General features: G+C 43.0%; 1 protein-coding gene across 1 annotated transcript in view; it reads right to left on the bottom strand.

Annotated features, from left to right (window-relative positions):
• The window catches only part of LOC134540907 (uncharacterized), a 300,470-nt gene extending 279,940 nt beyond the window's left edge, over nucleotides 1-20,530 (bottom strand). Inside the window, exon 1 of the mRNA XM_063383976.1 lies at nucleotides 20,063-20,530. Within this exon, the coding sequence (XP_063240046.1) occupies nucleotides 20,063-20,133 (71 nt within the window). The 5' untranslated portion in view covers nucleotides 20,134-20,530. The remainder of the gene's footprint in view (nucleotides 1-20,062) is intronic.
• Between the last annotated feature and the right edge of the window lie 3,894 nt (nucleotides 20,531-24,424).

Genomic DNA, 24,424 nt, shown 5'->3' with positions numbered 1-24,424 from the left:
TACTTTAACGTCACAACGTCATAACAAAACATTGATGAAATGATTGCATACTTTTATGAATAAAATTGAATCATTTTTATTTTAATAATAAAAGAATAAATACTTGAAATTACACTTGTAATCAGATATTTAAAGTACAAGAATAATTAACCTTTATTGCCAAAATTGTTGTTGTAATAAGCAATGAAAACCAAATTAACTTTTCACTTTACTTTATAAACAGTCAACGAAATAGTTCACGTGTAGCACGTGTAGATGACTTTTAATTAATTTTAAAAACTGGCGTTTAGGGATAAAGTTTAAATATAATTATGAACAAGTTTTCATACAAATAAACTGTAATCAAATATCTAACATAACCTATTATTATTGCACTCGCCGACAGATGCTACTTTTTTAATAATAAAAGAATAAATACTTGAAATTATACTAGTAATCAGATTCATTTTCTTACGTACATTTGACTTAGAAATTATTTCATATTACACATTTATAAACAAAGTTTTAAGTTTTCACTTCTGTCGGTGCAGCGCAAGCGTACAATGAGCGTAACGGGACAAAGCGTAGGAACAATGAGCGTAACGGGACACCGCGTAACGGGACAATGTGTGTAACGGGACACGTTTTCGTGCGTGCAGCCGGCGTTCATCGATTTATTAGACGTTGCCACGTCAAAAAAAAGACGGCGCGGAAGAGACGACTTCCTGCTGAAGTGGCGACGAACAAGGACATCGAGGGAAAAAAGAAAATGGAAAACCAGTTTCCCCGGGAGTTTGCCCGAGTAGTTTCTAATCGGACGCATGTTCTAGAAGGTCGCGTGGCTGCGTGTAACGGTGCGACTGGCGATCACGTGTTACGAGTCGACTCGCCTAGAGCAAGGACAAGCAAGCAAGCAAGCAAGCACCGCCGCTTCTGCATTCCGCAACCTGGCCACACCTGCGACTAGAGGCGTGAATCTTCTTAGTAGAGACACCACGATACATCTGCATACGTACTCGGTTCAATGTGATTCGACACTTTTATTCGGTCGAAGGTTTCTCACTGGTAGAGACCGGAAAAATTCGCGGATTCATTTCACGACAGCCTAAAATTCAAATAGTTTCACCTCAGTGCTGCCTCTGCTATTGGCTCACAACTCACCTGGACGACTCTGGGCCAGTGAGAAACACTCAACCGAAGCTGTGTCGAATCACAGGCCGCTACGTTGGGACACCTTCACAAGACAGCAGCCAATGAGAGGGTGACATTTGACCTAGTGTACGTAGAACTATGGAGTTCATCCTAGAGGTCATTGAACCCGCGAATTTTTCCGGTGCCTACAAATCGCTCGTTCAATGACCTCCAGGATAGACTCCATGATCCTCTACACACTCGGGCAAATGCCACCTGTTCATTGGCTGCTGACTTGTGAGTCGTCTCGATTGGGCGATTTGACATTCGATAAATATTTGATTGAGTGTCTCTGACTGAGACCGGAGTCGTCCAATTCAACAGTGAACCAAAAAGAGAAGCAGCACAATTTTTTTAATTTTAGCATATCACGAAATGAACTTGCAATTTTTTTTTTTTTTTTTTTTTTTTTACCGGTCTCTGCCCACAAATATGAGGTTTGTTCCGAAACGCAGGTTCACTGGCCGCCGACTGCGTTACGACCCCCCCCCCCCCTTCCCAACCCTCACATCCCCAGTTGCGTCAGGTGGCTCGGACCAGTCGCCTAATCAGACACGGCAGCGCGCGGGCTGTGACGCAAGCTGCAGTTCCGGGCATTGAACCGCAGACCTTGCGGCAAAGCCCAGACTTCAACCCCGTGAAAAAAAAAAAGTTTGGATACGGTAGTAATAAAAAGAAAGAGATATCAAATGGTTAAGTGCAATTGAGTTGATAATTGGGCAGAATTGCGATCTGTACTCAAAGTCCGCGCTAAGATCGAAAAAATATATAATATTTATTGAGGAAAAATAAAGGCATGAGGATTGGTGACGTGATGTGCGAATCCCAGTGGAAGCAGCTTGTTCCGTGACGGGGCAGTAGATCGAACATCGTTTGACCGACATGCAGTAGAACGGTCATTGTGCCTACATGCAGTAGACCGGCAGTCGTTGTGCCTACATGCAGTAGACCGGCAGTCGTGCCTACATGCAGTAGACCGACAGTCGTTGTGCCTACATGCAGTAGACCGGCAGTCGTTGTGCCTACATGCAGTAGACCGGCAGTCGTTGTGCCTACGTGCAGTAGACCGGCAGTCGTGCCTGCATGCAGTAGACCGACAGTCTTTGTGCCGACGTGCAGTAGACAGGCAGTCACTGTGTCGATATGCAGTACACCTGCAGTATTTGTGCCTACATGCAGTACACCGGCAGTCTTTGTGCCGACGTGCAGTATATCGACAGTCACTGTGCCGACATGCAGTATACCCGGCAGTCACTGTGCCGACAGGCTGTGGAATTGCAGTCTTTGTGCCGATATGCAGTAGACCGACAGTGTTTGTGCCGATAGGCTGTATAATTGCAGTCACTGTGCCGACAGACTGTATAATGGCAGTCACTGTGCCGACATGCAGTAGGCTACACCCGGCAGTCACTGTGCAGACAGGCTGTAGTAGAATAGCAGTTATTTTGCCAAGAGGCAGTAGAACGAAGCGCCCGGAACTATGTCGACCCCCGGAGCAGCGGGCCATTGTTTCCCCGGAGCCGCCGGCAATTACTCCGGGTGGGCCCCTCAGGGGGGTGGAGGGAGCGGACAATAAATCCCGCAGATAAAGGACTAGGAGGAGGGGAGGGGGAATAAAAGTGCGAGGGAGGTCATTTATCAGGCAGCACAGGAGCGCCTCCATTGTGGTAGCTCGCGGTCGCATAAAGGATTGGGTCGGTCCGCGGGAGTGCGAGATGGGGGGGCGGGGGGCCGAGGTGAAAGTCAAAACCACTCTCCGCACCTGACGGAACAAACTTTCAGCCCCCCGCCCCCCCCCCCCCTCACCATCACCACCAAAACGGGAATCTTCCACGAAAACATCGCTCCCGCCGCCCAGGACGATTCGTTTCCGAAGGAAGAATCAGCCACTCAGGACCGCGATTACCCACTCACAACTCCCCCTCAATAAACCGTCACCTTAACAAAACAAGCCGTGTGTCTCTTAAAACGCCTGCCCTTTACGAGGAACAAAGTCAGGGGACGTTGGTAGCTAAGCTGTTCTTTCAAGCAACTAACTGTACAACATCTTCCCTCTCGGCACACGTTGCTAGATGAGGCATTAGTAGAGGCCCGGAAAATTCGCGGGTTCATTTCGTGTTATGCTACAATTCAAATAATTATACCTTAGCGATGCTTCTGCAATTGGTTCACTGTTAATCTGGAGTAATGAGGGCCAGTTAGAGACCCCTCGCTCAATAGAAGTGTCGAATCACAGACACTCGGTCGAGACGACTCACAAGTCAGCAGCCAATGAACAGGTGGCATTTGCCCGAGTGTGTAGAGGATTTTGGAGTCTATTCTGGAGGTCATTGAACCCGCGAATTTTCCGGGTCTCTAGCGCATTACTAGAGACCTGTAAAATTCGCGGATTCATTTCACGATAGGATAGAGTCCAAATATACTTTGGACATTATTTTGCTTCAGTGATTGGGCCACAGTTTATCTGAAGGACTCTGGGCCAATGAAAAAATCTTTAACAGAAGAATTAGCGAATCACGATCATTCCAGTCAGCAGGTGTTACGAGTCGGTAACCAATCAGCAGATGTAATTTGCACGAGTGCATAGAGGATCATGGAGTCTATCCTTTAGTGATTTGAAATCGCGAATTTTACAGGTCTCTAGGAATTTACCTGCACACGATCCAGAACGGGAAAAATCTGTGACGAAACCGAAACATTTCAATCCATCCAACGAACATATTATCATCAGACGTCATGTATAATTACAATAGTTTTAACTAGACGAATAATAAGTGAAGCTGGTATAAGTAAATTTTAATCTCTTGAAATGAATGCAATTTTTTTTTAGTCTTGCCGGGTTTCTTACGTCGAGGGAGATTTTTTACGTGCGACCTGAATGATTGTGAGGTAAGGAAAAATGATTTATTTTTTCATAAACGCAAAAAAAACGTATTCACAGAATTTATAGGATTTTAGTTTTGGGTGTGGGGGGGGGGGGAGGGGAGTGAAATGCGGGTTCGAAAAGCCTGCCCAGAAGATGTATATGTATGCCTATAACAATTTTTTTTCTCGTTCGCAAACACTTTCACGACGTGATGGACTGTTATGACCCTGGGTATATCATTTCCCCGCTGGGGCTCACGCCTCAGATCGTAAATTTTGGTCAGGTCTGCATTTCCCTCCAGCCCACCTAATCCCCCCCCCTTTTTTTTTCCACCAATCGTACAGTGAAAATACCTTCGGTACAGAAAACAAAACAAAACAAAAAATTCACAACCCTTGAAAGTGAGTGTCGCACATAGTATCTAACAGATTGTACAACAAATGGAAATGGACATGGTTAATTTTCGCATATATGAAATACGTTTTTCAAGATAATACCAGAGTATTTATTACAAAAATTGAAGGGAAAAAAATGTAGTTAGGTTTATTTCAAGCATAATTTTTTTCAACCCATGGAGAAGATAAAACATTATATTTAATAATTTCACTATTTTATGATATTATGCTTAACAATGAGCGCAGATAATCCTGGAAAGCTATTCAGGGATACATTTTAATTTTTTACTTTTGGAGGTACTGGGACAGCAAACGACAAATGCCCGAGTTTGAATCCAAACCCAGTGTTACTGCGAACACTATTTTGTAGTGATACAGTTGTTTTCTTTTAAAATTTACAAACGTACACATCTTCTGTAATTTTACATGGATATTTCTGTTCTATTTACAAAATATATATATATACACAGTGTGTGTGCCGCTAACGAGGCGCTTAATACCACGTTAGGCGCCAGTCAGCCGACAGTACGATAAGGGGGGGAGAGGTGAGGGAGAGATAAAAGATCGCCGACACCAACCGTCAATGCAGCGACTCATTAGAGACGGCGTGAACGGGCGCCTTTATCTTTATACAGTTACTCTCTCTCTCTCTCTCTCTCTCTCTCTCTCTCTATCTCTCTATCTAAACCCCCCACCCCCCCGAGGGTCTCCCTTAAACCAACCGAGCGGCTTAAACAGAACATTTGCGAGAGCAACGCTTAATTCATCCTCCCGCCCACACACGAGTTTACAGTCACTTCGCCGCACATCGGAAATTAAGGGGGAGACGACAACACAGGAATCGAAAACACATTCATCTTGGTTTTCAAAAGTTTTAACTGGGCCATACCAATATATTTGTACAGTTTTTATCATCAAATCATTGCCTTCGTAAAAACTTTGTCTGCTGAACTGTATCCCCCCCCCCCCCCCCCCCCGTAAATGGAACCGAAATATTCATGCAAATTTACAGACATTTATACTTTTACATGATGATAACTGCATCACTTACAAAATAGTGTTCGAGGTAATACTGGGTTCGGATTCTTAACTTTGCATTCTTAATTTTTTTGTCCCAGTACCTCCAATTGTAAAGTATGTAACTGCGCACAATACGTATGATACAACAAAATAAAGTCAAATTGTCGACTATTCGATTAATCGATTCACTGGCTTGAATGAAAAATCAATTACAATATAAAATTAAGTGCAAATTTTTGTAATAGATACTCAGTGTTGGCTAGTAAAAAAAAAAAAGTATTTCATGTAAGCGACAATAAATCACAGACATGTGTTGTAAAATGTTACAACATCTTTCTCGAAGCATTGCAAACTGTTTCTTGGCAACTGGTTTCCAAAGGAATCTTTACTTTTTTTTTTTTTTGCGCGCCAGTCCAGAGGAGACACCGCGCTAGAAGCATCAGCGAGCGTCGCGCTTATCATCCCGCCTCACTGACACTGGATAGGCGCTGAAATAATTGAGCTGCCTGACTGGAAAATTTGCACCATGACGCACACGAGCTCAGGTGAGCCAATCACGCACTGAGAGAAAAGTTTGTTTGCCTCAACAAAATATTTGTTTATATATGGCGAAATAAATATATTTTGTTAATTCAAACAAATATTTTTGTAGTAGGAAAGATTCTGTTGACCCAACAAAATGATTATGTCAACTCAAATGTATATTTCGTTAGATGTAACAAATTATTTTTGTTACCTACTTACAGAGTTTGGTTAAACTAACAAAATATTTATTTCCACCAAGTAAATATTTATTCCGCTATGTATGAACAAATATTTGTTTGATTCAAACAAACCTTTTTGACGTAAAAACGTCTCATAAATCATGAACGCCGGCTGCACGCACGAAAAAGGATGACTCATAGTCCAGTTACGCTCATTGTCCCGTTACGCTCATTGTACGCTTGCGCCGCATCTATCTCTCTTCCACTCGATTGGAACAACCATCGATTTGACTTTTTCGAGGCACATTAAACTTGAAACACTCCCATTCGTTTCCTACTTTTCTTATCATCGTCCTATCCTTAACAGAATAACACAGATTGGATAAAGTTAAATAGCAAACATGTATAAAAGTTATATTTAAAATAATCTCTTCGTTAAAGTAATAAACATATTTGAACTAATGAGTGCAAATAAAAGTAAATATATCAATTAAATTGTATATTTCATTTCACTCCTTCTTTGTATCCATACAAAATAGTGATAATTCAATAAAAATTATTCAATTTTATTCATAAAAGTATGCAATCATTTCATCAATGTTTTGTTATGACGTTGTCACGTTAAACTATCGTCCGTAAACCGACTTTATAGACAACCAATTTTTCTCTGTGCGAGTCGCCGCGACGTCTGAAGGTTGGGCGCATGGATAAGTCATGGGCCGAGGTAGTCGGATCCGGGGTTTTTTTTTTCCTAACCTAAGTTAAAACTAAGTGTGTAAGGGAGGGGTCTAGGTAGGGAAGACTCTAAGTGCGTCTCAGGGCAAGCCCTATACGCTCTAAACATGCGGGTTTTTAACCATGCTGAGAAGGTCACGTGCATCATGTGCTAGGAGGGGGATTGGCCAGCCATGGCAGACGTTTTCGCCATGACTAACTCCCCTCACTCTTAATTCTAGACTAAAACTAGATAAGTTGGGCCCCAGGTAAAACCTCCATAGACAGAGGGAAAACCCTGGGCACACACATGCGGGATGCAAAGGTCATGCATTATTACAAGCAGGTGGATTACAGGAATAGAAGGATGGTCCTGGAAGAAGAGTGGGGCGTGGTAGAAGTTCTACTATGCAAGGGGTGGGGCACTTGGACTTTTAGTCCGCATTGGTTTGGTCAGGTCTGGTCTTTTTGGGGGCGGCTTATGCCGTTTCCCGTCGTGCTGCCAGTTAGCACTCATTGTGGCTGTGTAATATGGTCGTGTAAGTGGGGCGGTCGCGAACTGAGATCCGGGTCTGGATCGAAGGGAGAAAAGGAAAAGAGGGGTGGTGGTGGAGGCGAGGAAGGTAGGAGAGGTGCTAATAAATTCACGACCAATCACACGCTGCCTGTCCCAAGTTTCGTCCTGCCTGACGGCTCTGACGTCACTACCGTCCGAGTAATGGCCCGTCCACAATAGCAATGTCCTAAACCGTGTCCGAAGGACACTCGTCGCTGATTGGTCCACGTGACCCTCTGACGTCATGCGTCAAGCGGGGCGAAGGTCCGAACCTTTGAATATATATATATATATATATATATATACTGTATAGAAATCGCGAGTGGATAGGATTTACTCCACGTTTTTCAGGAGCCTATGATGAGCAGCTTGGGAACTTCACCGCTGCAGTGCGCTGCCGTAACGCCCTGTATCGTCTTAGTTGTTATTTACACGTTAGAGCGCAGCACTGCTGCCCGCTGTCATTCCCCGCGCCCCTCATCCATCATTCACTGAAGCTCAACGTCGTTCAACGGGAGGGGGAAGGGGTGTCTGAAGAGTTCGACACTTGTCCGCTAGGGACCACCACCAAGTCGATGCCCTAGAGATGGTGGCGATTGCGGCGGTGAATTAACCAACTACCTCAAAACCGTATTAGAAATTTTAACCTGGGCTGGCGACTTCTATACAGGATATATATTCAAAGGTCCGAACCTACCTGGTCCGAAGACATTCGTCAATTTGAACTTTTTTGTCCCAACCTGTGTGCACTTCGGACACGGAAAAAGAACAGAACACTCACGAAATTAGAATTTCCGGTTCCCGTTCGAAAACGTGGTGTTTGTTTTTGTTATTGAAGAAAATTGAAGGTGGTGTAAGTCAAGAAGAGCAAGACGACATTTTAATTAGTGCTGTCCGATTGCGACCCGCGCTTTTTCATTTACTTTGCTTTACATTTACTGCGCCCTGGTGACAATTTCAGAAATCAATACATTCGGACGTCGGACATCGCAATTGTGGACAGGGCAGTTTTCGGTGAGACAATGTGACGTCACTCACATTCGGATAAGGACACGGACCGCGCACAGGTTCGGACTATTGTAGACGGGCTCTAAAGCTGGGTTTACGATTGATTTCCTTAAGAATGATAACTTAACATCGAGCACACGATTAAGTCAAAACTACATTTTCCAGTTTATGATTGACATAGAAGTCGTTAATTCTAACCAATCACAGCACAAAACACATGGTCGGCCATTGTTCGAAACGGAGAAGCAGGTTTCAAATAGGTTAATGACGGATGGGATATATATTTTTCGAAATGAATGATGATTACAAATGACAAATATACGAATTCTAACCCAAAATACTGCCTCGCTCGGTCCAATAATTAAACATAAACTTCCAGTTGAAAGGTTCCGGTTTGTTGTGATTGGTCGCTTCCCTTAAGTCTTAACGAAAAATATAAAATATAACCATTTCTGTTAAGTCTTAAGTCATCATATGGTTCGCACACGACCCGTCAAAATTCACACACGACAATCATAAACCATTCCACTAGTTTTACATAGAGTCATATGGTAAGTACAAGACTAAGTTTTAGGTCTTAATTCTTAATTTTCAATCGTAAACCCACCTTAACTTGCCAACTTCGTTCTCTCTCCTCGCAATGACGCGAGGATTTACGCGCCGACTTTCCTCGAAATATATTTCCCTGTGACCAATGCACGTTCCTGGAATGAACCACCCGAGTGAACAAAGACTTTTTTTAGTTTTCTCTGAGCCTGGGCAGCGTAAATAAAATGTCGTTTTACAGCTATCCGCCCCCTCCCTCCTTTTTTTTTCCCCCCAAATGATATTCCCCCTTCCTTTCGTACGGGTGTTGCTGACCCAGAGTTGTCCACGAGGGGGTCGTTACCACAACGCCGAAATACCACAACGCCGAATACCATTACGCCGAATGCCAAATTGACCGCAATGCCGACAGCTAGAAAACTGCTGTGTACCACAACGCCGAAATACAGTAACTCCGAAAAATGTTGCTGCGGGGAGGGGGGGGGGGCACAGGAGCAAAACGAAAAACAACTGAATGAATTTGTGTGCTAACCTTAGCTAACCTAACCTTTGTGGCAGTCCTGCAATGGCATTTTTCGGGGTTAATGTATTTCGGCGTTGTGGTACACAGCAGTTTTCTAGCTGTCGGCGTTGTAGTCAATTTGGCATTCGGCGTTATGGTTTTCGGCGTTATTGTACGTTCGGCTTTGTGGTGTTTCGGCGTTGTGGTGTTTCGGCGTTGTGGTGCGTCCCCGTCCACTAGGTGTCAAAAAAATCTGTTCCACACGCAGCATAGGAGACAAAAACGTGTTCCACGCCGAAATCATCGAGCTGCCCGATATTTACTCCACACACCAAGTGCGTCCTAGCGAGTTTTCAATTACGACGCACGGAAATTAATTTTCTCCTTAAATTTCGTGTGAACAGTTATGGGGGAATCAAACAAAAAAAAAACAGCAAAAACTTTTTTTTGCTGGCCGAACACACGCCAAGCGTTCGCAACAAAAAATCCGTTGGAAAATAGCGAGACGCAACAAAAGGAATACACCCAAAGCTTTTTTTTTTTTACACAGGATCTTTGGCGGATATTTTCATCAGCCCCCCTGGTCTTCTCCTTCGCTGGATATTCCATTCCGCGTGCCATTGTTTTCAACTGCGCGTTTCCGACGTCGGGCCTAACGAATAATACAAAACTACCACCTCCTCAACCCCCCCGCCCCCCCCCCCCCCAAACCAATCAGACGCTTTCGTTCGCCGCAATTCCATCGCACAGTCATAGTACCACAGCATCACTTTATAATGATACAGTTGTTTTCATGTAAATGTAAAAATATCTAAAATTAATTTTACAAGAATAATTCTATTCCATTCACAAAATAAAAAAAAATTTCAAGCAAAAATAATTCAGCAATTGCTGTAGCTAGTGCATATCTTTCCACTGTTAAATAAGGAATTTGTCGAGAAACAAAAATTTTCTTGACCAAAATCATTTCTTCAAGTGAAATCTCTCGCTAGATTATTAAAAGTAAAATCTCATAATTCCTGACTTGAACTGACTTTCGCTGACCGTGAGGACAAAGAAATGTAAACCATAAGAAGGAAATTTAAAAAAAACGGAACAGGGGGGGGGGGGGTGGTTCAGTAGCAGTTGAGTCGCCCCTAGGGTTGGAGGGCGGAAGGCTCGGGTTACACAGAAGAGATGTGTTCCAGATGTGCTGGCTTCTCTCATTCCTCTGCGAGGGTTGTAATTATGGGGAAAAGGGGGGGGGGGGTTCCCCCTCAGACCAACCACCATAAGGGACCCGCCTACCCGAGCACACATACTAGCCAAAAAAAACAAAGGTTTTTAACCTGTGAAAAATTCTTGTCCAAAGCTGAATTTTTGCACAGTGGTACAGTAAATTAACAAAAAGCTAAATATTTCATACTACTAATATATGTTACAAATAGAGCGTTTTGTTGTATTTAGTTTTGGAAATAATTTAACTATAGTAATGATATTATAAAAGTGAAAAAAACTGACTTTGTACTAAACGATGTAGGTTTTACGTCATTTTTGATGTAATCAGTCGTAAACTGATTTTGAATAAACAAATTTCTTGATAATATTTTAGAATATAGGCTTGGCTAAAATTTTGAATTTTTCTGATCGAAAATAAAAATTATGAATGTGTAAAAAAAAATGTATATTTTTATTTTAATATTTTTTTGTGTTTAAATAATATTTTTTTTGTAAAAAAATTATTTAACTACCTTCCGGCAGAGCCCTGGAAAAATTCGTAATTTTTTTATTCCTTCTTGCAACACGCAAGTATCCACAAATGTGTGCGTAACCAAGTCAATCCAAGGCGTTCATTGGCTACCGCCGAGTTTCACTTTCTCTCCCGGTCGCCAGTGATTTCTATGATGGCGACTTTCACTTGCTTGTCACTGGCTCCTGGTCCACAAGGGCTCCGCCTCGTCAGGGGCGTATCTGTGCTAGCGAGGCGAGATGATAAGCGCGACGCTCGCTGGTGCTTCTAGCGCGGTGTCTCCTCTGGACTGGCGCGCAGTCTTCTCCCAGTGCATCGAGCGGCGACCGTAACATTACACGGCGGAGAAACGAAGATAAAAGTGTAATGAAAGTCCCTCAAGTGCTTTCAAGAATCTGTACCGGTTGTTTTACGCCTAAAAATTACTCTGAAAACATGCGTTTTAGCCAGCTTAACTCTTCTAAAAATACATTTTAAAAACTTAATCCAAAATCAAAAGTACTTTTTCGGCCCTCGGCGAACTCTTAAATGCTTTTCGTAAGCAGACCCCACCGGGATGTCTTTAGTAGTTTTGATATCGCGTTGTTCTTCCTGAAGCTCTGCGCACCGTGTGTGTGCCCGGGTAGGCGGGGGCCTTAACGGGCGTTTCGAGGAACCTGCGCTCAGAAGACAGACAATCTCAGTCTGTGACCGTCGCCAAATTCAGCAGGTCTCTGCCTACAGAGCTGGGCTCACAATCGTCCGTCGCGTCCATTAGTCCGTCCGACATCCGTATACACGTTCACAAGCCTTACGGCCCACAATAATCCGCTAGTCCGTCATAACACGCAATTTTTTTTTCCCTCCTTGGACGCGGCCAACTTACTATCAAGGCTTGAATTTTTTTTGGGAAAATTTCTCGTGTCAAAGTTTACCAGTTTGCAGGTTAAGTACATAAAGCACAAAAAAACTCTAAAGTATTTATTTAAATATCATATTGTGTTAACATGCATTATTAAATTAAATAAAAAATTTTTCGGAATATCAAGCTTAAAATGTGTTCATGAGCAAGTTAAAAAAAAAAAAACGAGGAAATCGCTGAGCAAATAAAGGAACTAAAAAAAAACCTTGCCTTTCAGACACTTTCGAGGTTACGATTTCATTTGTCCGTCTGTCTGAAGTTAAAGTTTATTATTTTAAGGAAACTAAATTATATTAAAATAAAAAAAATTGTAATAAAGATGTAATAAGACTTTATTGAAATAAGAGTTCATGCAAATCATCATGGCTGTATAAAATATTACGCATAGTTGTTTTGTTACTATTAATTGCTTTATAGTGTTATTTGTAATTGAATCACAGAAGGTTAAATGTAATGTGTTTTTAAATATTTTTGTATGTATCAATATATATCTTATTTATTGTTTTTATATATTATGTGTAACATTGACATGTATCATACCCTGAAACGGGGTCCAGCGATATGAAATAAATAAATGTCGGAGGTTTTGACGGGTGGGACGGAATCTTTCGGGCCATCTGATTGGCTTGCAAGTCACGTGATGGATGGTGGTCGAGTCCAGCTCAAGTGGAGTCTGAAAGCCACACGCCAACTAGCGGAGACAGCATGGATCGGCGCCTCCTCTGGTTGGAAGTGTGCCATAGGGCCTGAGAGTCCTCCAGGCGGGTCTGTGAGCCAATGGCGAGGGTCGTCTCACCCGGTGGTTGTGGCAAGACAAGTCTCCAAGCGATCGCCGACCGCTGTACCTGCAGCTAGAGTCGACTTGGAACTGGTCAGCTTCCATCCCCCTTTTCCACCCTCCATTTTCCATCCTATCTTTTCCACCCCTTCATTTTTCACCACTCCCTTTTCCACACCTCCCTTTCCACACTCTATTTTCCATCCCTCCATTTTCCACCCTCTTTTCCACCCCCTCTTTCCCCCCTCTATTTTCCAACCCTTCCTTTAACACCCCCGTTTTCCACCCTCCATTTTCCACCCACTATTTTCCAACCCTCCCTTTTCCTCCCTCCATTGTGGAATCACTGGAGACATCGAACGATGTATCTCGCAACCTCTCGTTGTTACTTGGAGAGTGTTTCCGTGCTGCAACCCTGCAGTCGCGCGCTGCGAAAACAGAGGAGCTGGAATATCTCTGCATCTTGTCTTAATTAATTCAGGGTTCTAACACAGCCATGAATACTAATCTCTTTTTTATTTTTCAATATATGGACTGCAGCGAAAAGAAGAAAAATATTGGTTATAAGTATGCTAGATACATATCCGCACAACGACGTTCAGAAACGTTAACAAAAAAATATATATTACGTACGAGACTGCCCGTGAATCAAGATGGTTTATTTGGTAGTGCTGAATTGAGGTTGAGTGTCCAAATGAATGTACACGAGATATGTTCTTTTTTTTTTCTATTCTGGAGAATCGGTGAAGCGAACTGTGCGCAAAAATAAAAATGCACACACGACTGTCCCATCTCTATGCAAGGCTTGACAGTTTTCATTGGCTCACTGGATTAAGTCAGGCACACGACAGAAGCTGCGGAAGGAACAACGAATAGTGTTGACGCGCTTCAATCCGTTCACTGATGAAATTTAAAAAACGATGAAACTCCCCCCTCCCTCAAAACTTTATTGCGTTCCGTTTTGCTATGACTGACGTGTCAGTGCACGCAAGAGACTCGCGTCACAGAGTCCGCGCGGAACACAGATCTGGTTTTAAACTGGGGGATTACGGAATGTCAGGGGTCGAGGAATGTATACGGAATGTCAGGGGTCGAGGAATGTAGCGTGACGAGAAGCTTTGTCAAGTGTCTGGCCCGCCTCGTCAGGGGCTGTATCTGTGCTAGCGAGGCGGGATGATAAGCGCGACGCTCGCTGGTGCTTCTAGCGCGGTTATCTCCTCTGGACTGGCGCGCGGTATTCTCGTCGTGCATCGAGCGGCGACCGTGACATTACACGGCGGAGAAGTGAAGATAAAGGTGTAATACAAGACCCTTTAGTGCTTTCAAGAATTTGTACCGGTTGTTTTACGCCTAAAAATTACTCCGAAAGCAGGCCTTTTAGCCATTTTTAACTCTTCTAAAAATACAGTTTAAAAACTTAATCCGAAATCAAAGGTACTTTTTGGCCCTCAGCGAATTATTAAATGCTTTTCGTAAGCAGACACCCACTCGGATATCGGGAGCAGTTTCAAAATCGCGTTGTTTTTCCTGAACCTCTGCGCACCGTGTGTGTGCCCGGGTAGCGCGGGGGCCTTAAGATACGTGCAGTAGACTGGATGATGCGCGTACTGGATGATGTTTGTGCAAATCTTAATCACAGTGTACTAAAGTCTGACGTCAAAGATCCACACAGTGGCAGCCACGCCAATAAACATGTATACTCGCCGGTCGCCCTGTGCAAACGAACGCATGAGTCTGCTGATTGTGTGCTCGTTAAAATATTGGACGCTTCGAGGGAAGGTATGCCTCGTGATCCAGAACTGCACGATGGACTTGTTGGAAGAGGGGGGAGGGGAAATATCTGTTGTGGAAGGCAAGACAAGAGAATGCTAGTGCAGCGGTTCCCAACCGGTGGGTCGCGGAAGGGTTACAGGTGGGTCGCGACTCGATCCTAAAACTATCAGAAACAATTGGATAAACCATCAGAAAAGATGAGAAAAATCGCAAACAAATCGAATTGTGTGCAAACACATGTCTATTGTTAAATAAATAACTGTTTTGCTACACAGCACTTATATTTTGTCAACCCTTTTCAAATCAGAAAAAAAATTGTATATCAATAATCAATCGGTATCTTAAAAAAAAGCATATTATATATATGCAATAGTTGATGGTAAATTATATATACATGAGGAAGGGATACGATACAAATAAGGATTTTTACTCCACAATGGACCGATAGCCTGTGGAGGTATTCTTATAAGGAAAGTTGGGTCGCCAGCAAATGACCTTATCACTCGCAACTAAAAAAAAACCTTTGAACGTCTTATGCGACATTTATTTATACAGTATCTATTTTGCTATAACTCAAGGAACGCGTATAAACAAATAATAACAAAAAAAAGTGATTGTGATTAATAACTGGTAAGCAAGTATAAAATGTTAAGTGCTGTATGAACAACTATTATCCTTATAATAATTGTCGGCAAATATTAGTATCACACGTAAATTAACTAATTTTGAACATATTGTCTGTCAATAAACATTACAAAAAAAAAGCAATCATTTGAAAATTAAATCAATATACACAGGCAGGTAAGACGTCTGCCGGGTTCTTATAGTATGTATATATGTATATATACATTTACACATATACAAATATAAACATATATACATATACACACATATACATACATATATACGCATATACATGCATATATACAAATATACACACATATACATATGTAAATATCTATATCCGAGAAAGGAAGTCTTCGCACGCCACTGCCGGCGAGGAAGGGGAGGGGAGAGGGGTGGAGAGCCCATGGAGCCTGGAGGCGTGGCCTTGGAAGATGGTTGCTCCAGCGCCGCGCGGCATTCCAGCAGCAGAGAGAGAGACAGAGAGAGAACCTCGTCGCTCATCTCTCCCCCCCCCCCCCTACTCCTTCTAGGCCCCTGAGGCAGTCGCGGGTTCGCTTGTGAGACCACGCACCTCGGAAACAATTCGAACAGGATTCTGTGGTGTTGATGCCTTCTAGCACCACAACCCCTCGTTGTGCGGCATTTGGTGGGGGGTACTTTCGTCAATGCGACGGAAGTCAAGGAACGGAAATATGTAACAACGAAGGTGCTGCCATCTGTGGCGGATGGCGCGAACCTAAGTTCACAAAGCCAAAGGGAAACGTTATGGTATTAACTATTTTAACAAGATGGGCGTGTTTTTAATAAAATTCCAGGTCCAAAGTTTAGTATAATTTTTTTGTAAAGTCTGTTTTTAGCTTTTATCAAAGCTGTCCCATTTTACAGTTTAACCTTCCGCACTGCAATTCGAATGATTGGATAGTCGACGTAGCTGCTCCGGCAGCGGATTCTAGCGGCGGTATGCAGAAACTAAGTGTGATTAGTAGAGACCGGAAAAATTCGCGGTTTCATTTCGCGATATGCTAGAATGCAAATGTGTTTAACCTTTTGCTGCTTCAGTGATTGGACCACAGGTTGTCTGAAGGAATCACAGCCAATGAATAATCCTCAACTAAAGGAGTCTCGAATCAAAAGCATCCTAGTTAATAGTTGTTCACGAGTCAGTAGCCAATGAGCAGATGTAATTTGTCGGAGTGCATAGAGGATCTTGGAGTCCATCCTGTAGGTCATTGAATTCGCGAATTTTTCCGGTCCCTAGTGATTAGCGTCAAGAACTGTAGCTGCAGACACTCGGCATATTTTAAAGAATTCTACGGTAAATTTAGTGTAAGAGTTTCGTATTAAAAGTGTATTTTCAAAATGAGAACACCAGAATTTGTTCGTTACCGAGGTTTCATGTTACACATCTCTGGCAAGCAGTGAAAGTCGCCAACCCCTGTTTTTCTCTCTCCATACATTGCAGTTATATATAGTTGGTCGTTTCAAAATTTATTTTTACAAAATTTTTACTCTAAAGAAACTACATACGGATGTCATAATTTGTCATATTAATAATGTTATAACTAGGGACCGGAAAAATTCGCGGGTTCAATGACCTGTAGGATGAACTCCATAGTTCTGCGTACACTCGGTCAAATTTCACCCACTCATTGGCTGCTACTCATTGGCTGCTGTCTTGTGAGACGTCCAACGTAGCAGCCTGTGGTTCGATACAGCTTTGGTTGAGTGTTTCTCATTGGCTCAGAGTCATCAAGGTGAGTTGTGAGCCAATAGCAGAGGCAGCACTGAGGTATAACTATTTGTATTTTAGCCTATCGTGAAATTAATTCGCGAGTTTTTCCGGTCTCTAGTTATAACCATATTTCTGTTTTTTTTAACTTCCTTTTTTCTACTTCTTTGGAAGGATTTTGCCCATTAACGAATTCGACAGAGATTTTACATTACTTTATTTAATTTATCAGTTTGGAAGTGATTTGTGGAAAAATTCGGCAGTTGTATATAAATATATAATATGGGTAACCGTTTAATTTAACGATGGTTTTGAGATCTATAGACCATGAAAAGAAAAAAATATGTAAAACATTTTCGCCCAGGAAACGGCTACCTAAAATTAAAAGTGTTGGTTAGAGAATTCGTTATGTTATTGTTCAGCAAAAGATCGTTTTTATGATATTTATTTCGCTGTAGTAACAGCACAAACAATGCGCCTGCTTCCTCAAAATACTTTTTATACCAGCAATAGCTCCGCTGGCAATATTCAGGCACATGCATCAGTAATAATCACGTAAGAAAACACAAGAAAAAGGAAAGCGATATAAAGTTTATGCCAAACACTACTCTTTATCAAGTCTTAATCCTATGCAGTAACGAGATAATTAATCATTTAAATAATTTAAAAAAATAAACAGGTTAGCAAAACACTTGATATTTCATAACCTAAAATAAGTTTCAGGACTTATATGTATGTTAAATATTTGATTAAATAGTTTACGTTCTTTTGACACGAGCTACATGCGCGAAATTTATCGCATGAAATAAAGATACCCACAATATTCCAGACGAATCGTTAAGTTCTTCTGCGTCCATGGTTCTATCTCCCCCCCCCCCCTAAAAAAAAAACATTATGCTCCTGCTCAATATATTTTACAGTGCTCTAGGAACTAGGGTTATATGTCATGTATAGGGACCTGAAAAATTCGACGTTTCGATGACCTTCAGGATAGTCTAACACAGTCCTCTGTACACTCGGGCAAATAACGCCAGTTCTTGTGAGTCGTTCTCAGCTGGTTTGTCCGTGATTCGTTACTTCTTTGGTTGAGGATTTCTCGTCGGCCCAGAGTCGCCCAGACGAACAGTGAGCCAATAGCAAGAGCAGCTTAAAGGTATATGTATATGAATTTCAGACTATCGCGAAATGAATTTGCGAATTTTTCCAGTCTCTAGTCATGTATCATTGGTTACTAACTTGAATGAGAAGGAAAGGTGTGAAAATATTTCAGAAACAGACCGAACGTAAAGTTGTTTGAACCCTATCTATCACGAAATTAATCAGCGAATATTTCCTGTTTCTTAGATGTAAGACAATGCTGACGAATCCACTTTAGTACTTTCAAGCTAATCTGAAACTTTTAGAATCCACTGACGAGTAATTTCTAGTTATCTGGAGAGAGAAAAAACTGCATTGCCTTCTATTACAGCCATTAAAAACGGCAAACTTTTGCCTATTCAATTCAATGTACGGTGTCAATTGCTGCTGCTGTTCACTTTCCACTTTCTCTCCTGGCTCGCACGTGACTCGAGACGCGGAAAATTTTGCGAATTAGTTTGGCGTCAGGCTAAAATTCAAAGCCATATGCTTGCTCTACCAACGTTCGGCTGATTTCTAAGTGGGAACTTTTTTTTTTTCCAATTAATGTGCACTACCTTATTCGCTTACTTCTCTTTTAGCTGGGAATCGTTCTCTCACGGTCGTAGAGGGGCGTGTCCAGATAACTGCGGTCCAATCATCAACACAGTGCGAGAGTGTGAAGATTTGCATTCTACCTAGCGACCAAACACATTCGGGAAATGTCCGTACCTCGACACCTAAGTTCTACTGGACGTTTCAAGCAATTTGTGTTCCAATGATAAAGAATATTTTGCAGTCTAGATTGTCGCCTATTAATAACGCGAATTGTGAAGGTCTCACTCTAGTAATTATTGTTAGAGACCAGAAAAATTCGCGGATTCCTTTCGAGACAGGCTGGAATCCATACTCGTTTAGCTTAATGCTGCGTCAGTGATTGGACCGCAATTCACCTGAAGGACTCTGAGCCAATGACAAACACTCAACAAAAGAAGTATCGAATCATAACAATTTCAGTGAACAGGTGTCCCGAGTCGGTAGCCAATGACCAGGTGATAGTTGCCTGAGTACATAGAGAATCGTGGAGTCTATCTTAGTGGTCATTGAAACAGCGAATTTTTTCAGTCCCTAATTATTGTGAACAAACAAAAAAAAATGTCTTAGTAGCTAGATTAACAAACAGTGTGTTGTAACACGCACATATCATACTCCAACATTTTCTGGACTAAAAATTAAAACACCTAGAAAGAATTCTAAAAAATATCAGCTGGAACGGCACTGAGGTAGGGGCATGCACATTTCGCGAAAAGATTCTAAGGCTAGCTGAAAGTTAAAACACTGTAGCATCGTCTGTGTTTCGTGATTGGGTGAGTTTCTTTCAAGTGCATGTTCAATGTTACAACACCAATCACAGTGATTCAGTGCGGAAGCAAACGCGTGCTGAGTGGCTCGGTCAAACAAGGCAACGACTTCTCTCGCAGACGGCCGCCAATCACAAGGAAGAAACCGTTGCTGCGGGTTTACTTTGTTGCAATCTAATAGGCGTTCACATTTTTTTTTCGCGAAAAATGCCTGCCCCTACGCTGAGGCATTTCTCGAGACGAACGAAACCGCGTGTAAGCGAAGCCACGAGGCCGCACCTACCCAAGAGCTTATCCCGTCCCTGGGTTCTCTTTACGGCAAACACCGGTTCTAGGAACGAATAGGAAGGGGGGAGAAAAAACAAAAAAAAAATTGAAAAGAAGGAAACAAGACACAAGCTTTCTCTCTCTCTCTCTTTCCCGAAGAGCGAAGAGGTCGAAAGAGAAAGACAAAGAGGAAGGCGTCCGGGGAGTTTCGAGAAAAGAAGAAAAAATTTAAAAAAATGTCGAAGGAGGAGGAGGAGGGGGGAAGGAGTGGGGAGAAACCCCCGCGAAGACTCGTCTTACCTGGAGGCCGCCAACGTTGGCTTCGGGCTCTTGGACGCGGTGACGTCATTACCACCGCCGAGCGACGCCATGACGTCATGACGTCCCGTGGCGGCGATCTCCGGGGAGTAAACGTAAAACACACGTAAACGAGGAACACAACACACTCGGCGAAAAGACTTGACGCGGAGGTTACAAAAAAACACACACACACAAATCACAAAAAAAAAAAATTAAAAACACACGTTTTATCCCTAGGACACGTTGTTGGTAATAATTAGAATTCTTCGACAGCCAGTAACCTGGCCGTCGCAGAAGCCACAAATATGCTGCTTCACAACACTGTCGGCGAGGCCAGTATTTTTTTTTTCAAAATGGTTGAATCACTGACGTCTACGCGGATAACTTCCCCGCAACGTATACATACACACCACTCGCGGCGCGACGCCTTGCTTAGCGTCGTGTCAAGGCGCGCGCATCCGCTCCGTGGAGGCTGGAGACTGCGACTGGCCAGCAAGCGGCGAACCCGACCTCTCGTGTGGTCGTCAGTTGGCCGGAGGAGGAGGAGAGGGGGAAACACAGCCCCGCGCTACTACCCGGGCGGAGGACGTCCGCCCCGCCGCGCCGGCCGCGGGCCGGCGTGGCTACTACCCGTCCGGCTGACATCGCCCGGGCCGTACGTACGTCAACATCCGGTCGGAAAAAAAAAAACATTGCAACCGTCGGACACGGGTATCTCACTGCGTACTACCCGTGCCGATAACATCGCGCACTGCCTACTAACAAGAAAACAAGAAAAACAATATATACAAAACACGTCCGGTCGGAAAACATGCAACCGCCCGAAACGGAGAAGCCTACGATGTCCATCAAGTTCTGTCCCTGCCCGAACACGCCCGAATATTCACCTTCGGCCAACCTCGGGATTTGTTTTATTTTTGCGCAGGAAAAATGAATTCAAATATTAAAAGTGGTCGGTTAGGTTAGCCACAATAGAATACTTTAAAACACTATGGGCGGTTAGTTAGGTTAGTATAGCTACATTAAAATAAACAGAGAAATATAAATATATATAAATAAACCCGAGGTTGGCCGAAGGTGAATATTCGGGCGTGTTCGGGCAGGGACAGAACTTGATGTACATCTTAGGCTTCCCGCCGGACACGCATCTTACTGCGTACTACCCGTGCAGATAAAATTGCGCACTGTCTACCACCAAGTAAAAAACAACACATGTACAACACATCCGGTCGGAAAACATGCAACCGCCGGACACGGGATCTTACTGCGTACTACCCGTGCGGATAACATCGCGCACTGCCTACTATTCAGGTAGGAAACATTCGCACAACACATCCGGTCGGAAAACATGTGCTCACTGGACGCGGACCTGCGTGGCTACTAGTCTTGCGGATAACATCGCGCAATGCGTACTACCTGGGTAGGAAACAGCACAATGCATCCGGTCGGACGTAGGCCTACGTGGCTAGGCTGTTTGTGGATAACATCCAGCACTAAGCACTACCGGGGCGAGAAACATATGTACACCAAACTGCGTTGCTAACAGTTTGAAGAACATGCGGCCACCCGCCGCGGACCTGCGTGTCTACTAACCGTAGAAATAACATCGTGAACTAACTTCTACCCAAGCATTTAACATATGGAAACCAAACTGTGCTACTACTGTGTCAGGAAACATGTGGCCACAGTGCGTGAACCTGATTGGTTACTATTCGTGCGGATAGCATCACACCCTAGGGTACTACCCGGGTGAAAAACATCTCGCATTTTGCGCTACTGCCCGAATGGGCAGCATGCCTACGCCGGTTCCAGAACGTGCATCGTACAGGAGACACCATACATCGCGCACTACCAGGGATAGAGACATCTGTGCAGCAGTTACCGGTACTGCCAGGGTGTAAAAACATCATCTTTGTAGACCTAACAAGCTATAATAAAACACATTGCATTTACACCCAAACGAGATACATCGCGCGCTGCATACTACGGGCGATAAACATCGAAGCACCAAACTACGCTACTACCGAAATAGGAAACGTAATTTAACTGGCCCCCCGGGTACGTCTGGCTTCTTCCCGTGCGGGAGACAAGCCTCGTACTACCCGAACTGGAAATGTACGCTCGCCCGGCCCTCTGACTACCCATAAGAGAAACATCGTTCACTGACAAGACGCGCCGTTTACTACCGAAGCGAGAAACATCGTTCACTGGCAAGACGCGCAGTGTTCTACCGAAGCGAGAAACATCGTTCACTGACAAGACGCGCCGTGTACTACCGAAGCGAGAAAACATCGTTCACTGACAAGACGTGCCGTGTACTACCGAAGCGAGAAACATCGTCCACTGACAAGACGTGCCGTGTACTACCGAAGCGAGAAACATCGTTCACTGACAAGACGCGCCGTGTACTACCGAAGCGAGAAACATCGAGTCGTCCCACGCGGATGTACCTCACTATCCGACTGCCCGGGAAGGTAACATTTTCCACCGGCTCGTCCCCGTAGCGGTGCTACCCGCGCGCTGAATCTCAGCTCAGCTCAGCTCAGCTCAGCTCAGCTCAGCTCAGCTCAGCTCAGTACGTCCGGAGCTGTCGTGGAACCAGTCGGGCAAGAAGTATTGGTTCGCAGCAAGTTACGCCTCGCTAATGCCCGCGCGTAAAAAAAACAAAAATCGCGCCCACACTACAACCTCGCCTACAGCTACAAGTGGGAGATGCTGGGTCGCTGATGTGGATCCACGGGTTACCTGACCTTGGGAGAGAAAAAAAACCGCAAGGTGAACCACGTAATAACTACAGACGGTTCAACGACATCTAGGCTAGTCTCGACCATAGGCGTATATCCATGAAAAGGGGGAGGGGGGAGGAGGTGGCCCACTCCCTGGATTTAAGAAGCCGCTCACTTGTGAAAAAGGGGGAGGGGCGCTTGCAATTACAACTGTGAAACTGGGTGGATAAACGTAAACGTCAAATCCATGTTAAATGGAAAACTTTCTATACATTTTGAAGTTTTCTGATTACGGCATGGTTATAGGCAGGGTTGACTGATTTTAACCACAATGCTTTAAAAAAATGGTTTAAAAAAGTTTTTTTAACCAATTTGTTTTATAGTGTATTTTTAAATATAATTTTTTAATTAATTTAAAAAAAAGTATAATTCGACTAATAACAAAAATAGTTTTCTCAATGTTTCTTGTGATAGGGGAACAAATAATTAAATACTAATCAAGATCTTGCCATTTAAAATATCTGAACCATTTGTAAATTATACCCAGCTAATATTCCTCTGAAATTGAATTTATAAAATTATAGTCAAAAGTGTAAAAAAAAGTGGAAATAAATTTATTATTTAAAAATATATACTTTTGTGAGAAATTCCTAATTACTAAAAATCCCCATTCTGTGAGAAACACCCACTCTATGGAGTATCAGTATCCTCTTCCTGAGGGCAAATGCCCTTTCTGTGGTTAAGTCCCAGTCAGATGTGCAGATTTTCTGGACTTCAGTTCTTTGATGTTCTAACTTTTCTGGTTCAACATGAGCAGCAGAAATCGGGATGTTTTATGTTTTACATTTGAACATGCTGAGCACCAAAATAACTAATGTAATTTTTAAAAAAAACCTTGTTTAAACAAAAATAAAAAAAACACGTTGTTTGGTTTAGAACTGTTTTTTTTTTCAACCCTGCTTATAGGTATAGACCCGTATATATCGAGAATCCGTCTGGTGTCAGGCTAAAATTCAAAGCCTTTATGTTTGCTCCACCAACGTTTGCTTTTCCATCGGCTGATTACTTAGCGAGGACCATTTGTTCGTGTTAGTTGGTACCACCTAATTCGCTTTTAATCTCTTCTGGCTCCAACGATCGTAAAGGGGCGTGTTCAAATAACAACTGTGGTGCTCAGTCCATGAACAAAGCGCACGAGTACGGAGATTTGCAATCCAGCTTGCGACCAAAATATTAGCGTAATTTCCGTACTTGATGTAATCTTTTGGATATACGCCATTGCTAAGCACTTTTTATGTAGAAGAAAACTAAAAAATACCCAAAAGACAAAAAAAAAACAGAAACAAAGCAAAACACTGCTGTTGTCAACAGGATATAAACACCACATAATATTCCATAACAGGAATATGGTCAACAAACAAAGAAAAACAAAGAAAAATGGACTAATAGAACTAAACCCCCTCTCCCCCCCCCCCCACCCAGAAATGATGACAGCACAAAAATATTCAACCCAAAAAAATTTAGCACAACAGTTGAAACGAGACAAAAACACGACAAAACGAAAAGACAAAACAAACACAATAGTTATCCCAAAAAGAAGAGAACGAAAAAAATCCCCATAAATGATGACAGCACA

The sequence above is a fragment of the Bacillus rossius genome, chromosome 17 (genome assembly GCF_032445375.1).
Source record: "Bacillus rossius redtenbacheri isolate Brsri chromosome 17, Brsri_v3, whole genome shotgun sequence".
Taxonomy (NCBI): Eukaryota; Metazoa; Arthropoda; class Insecta; order Phasmatodea; family Bacillidae; genus Bacillus; species Bacillus rossius.
This window is presented reverse-complemented; position numbering and strand designations above follow the sequence as displayed.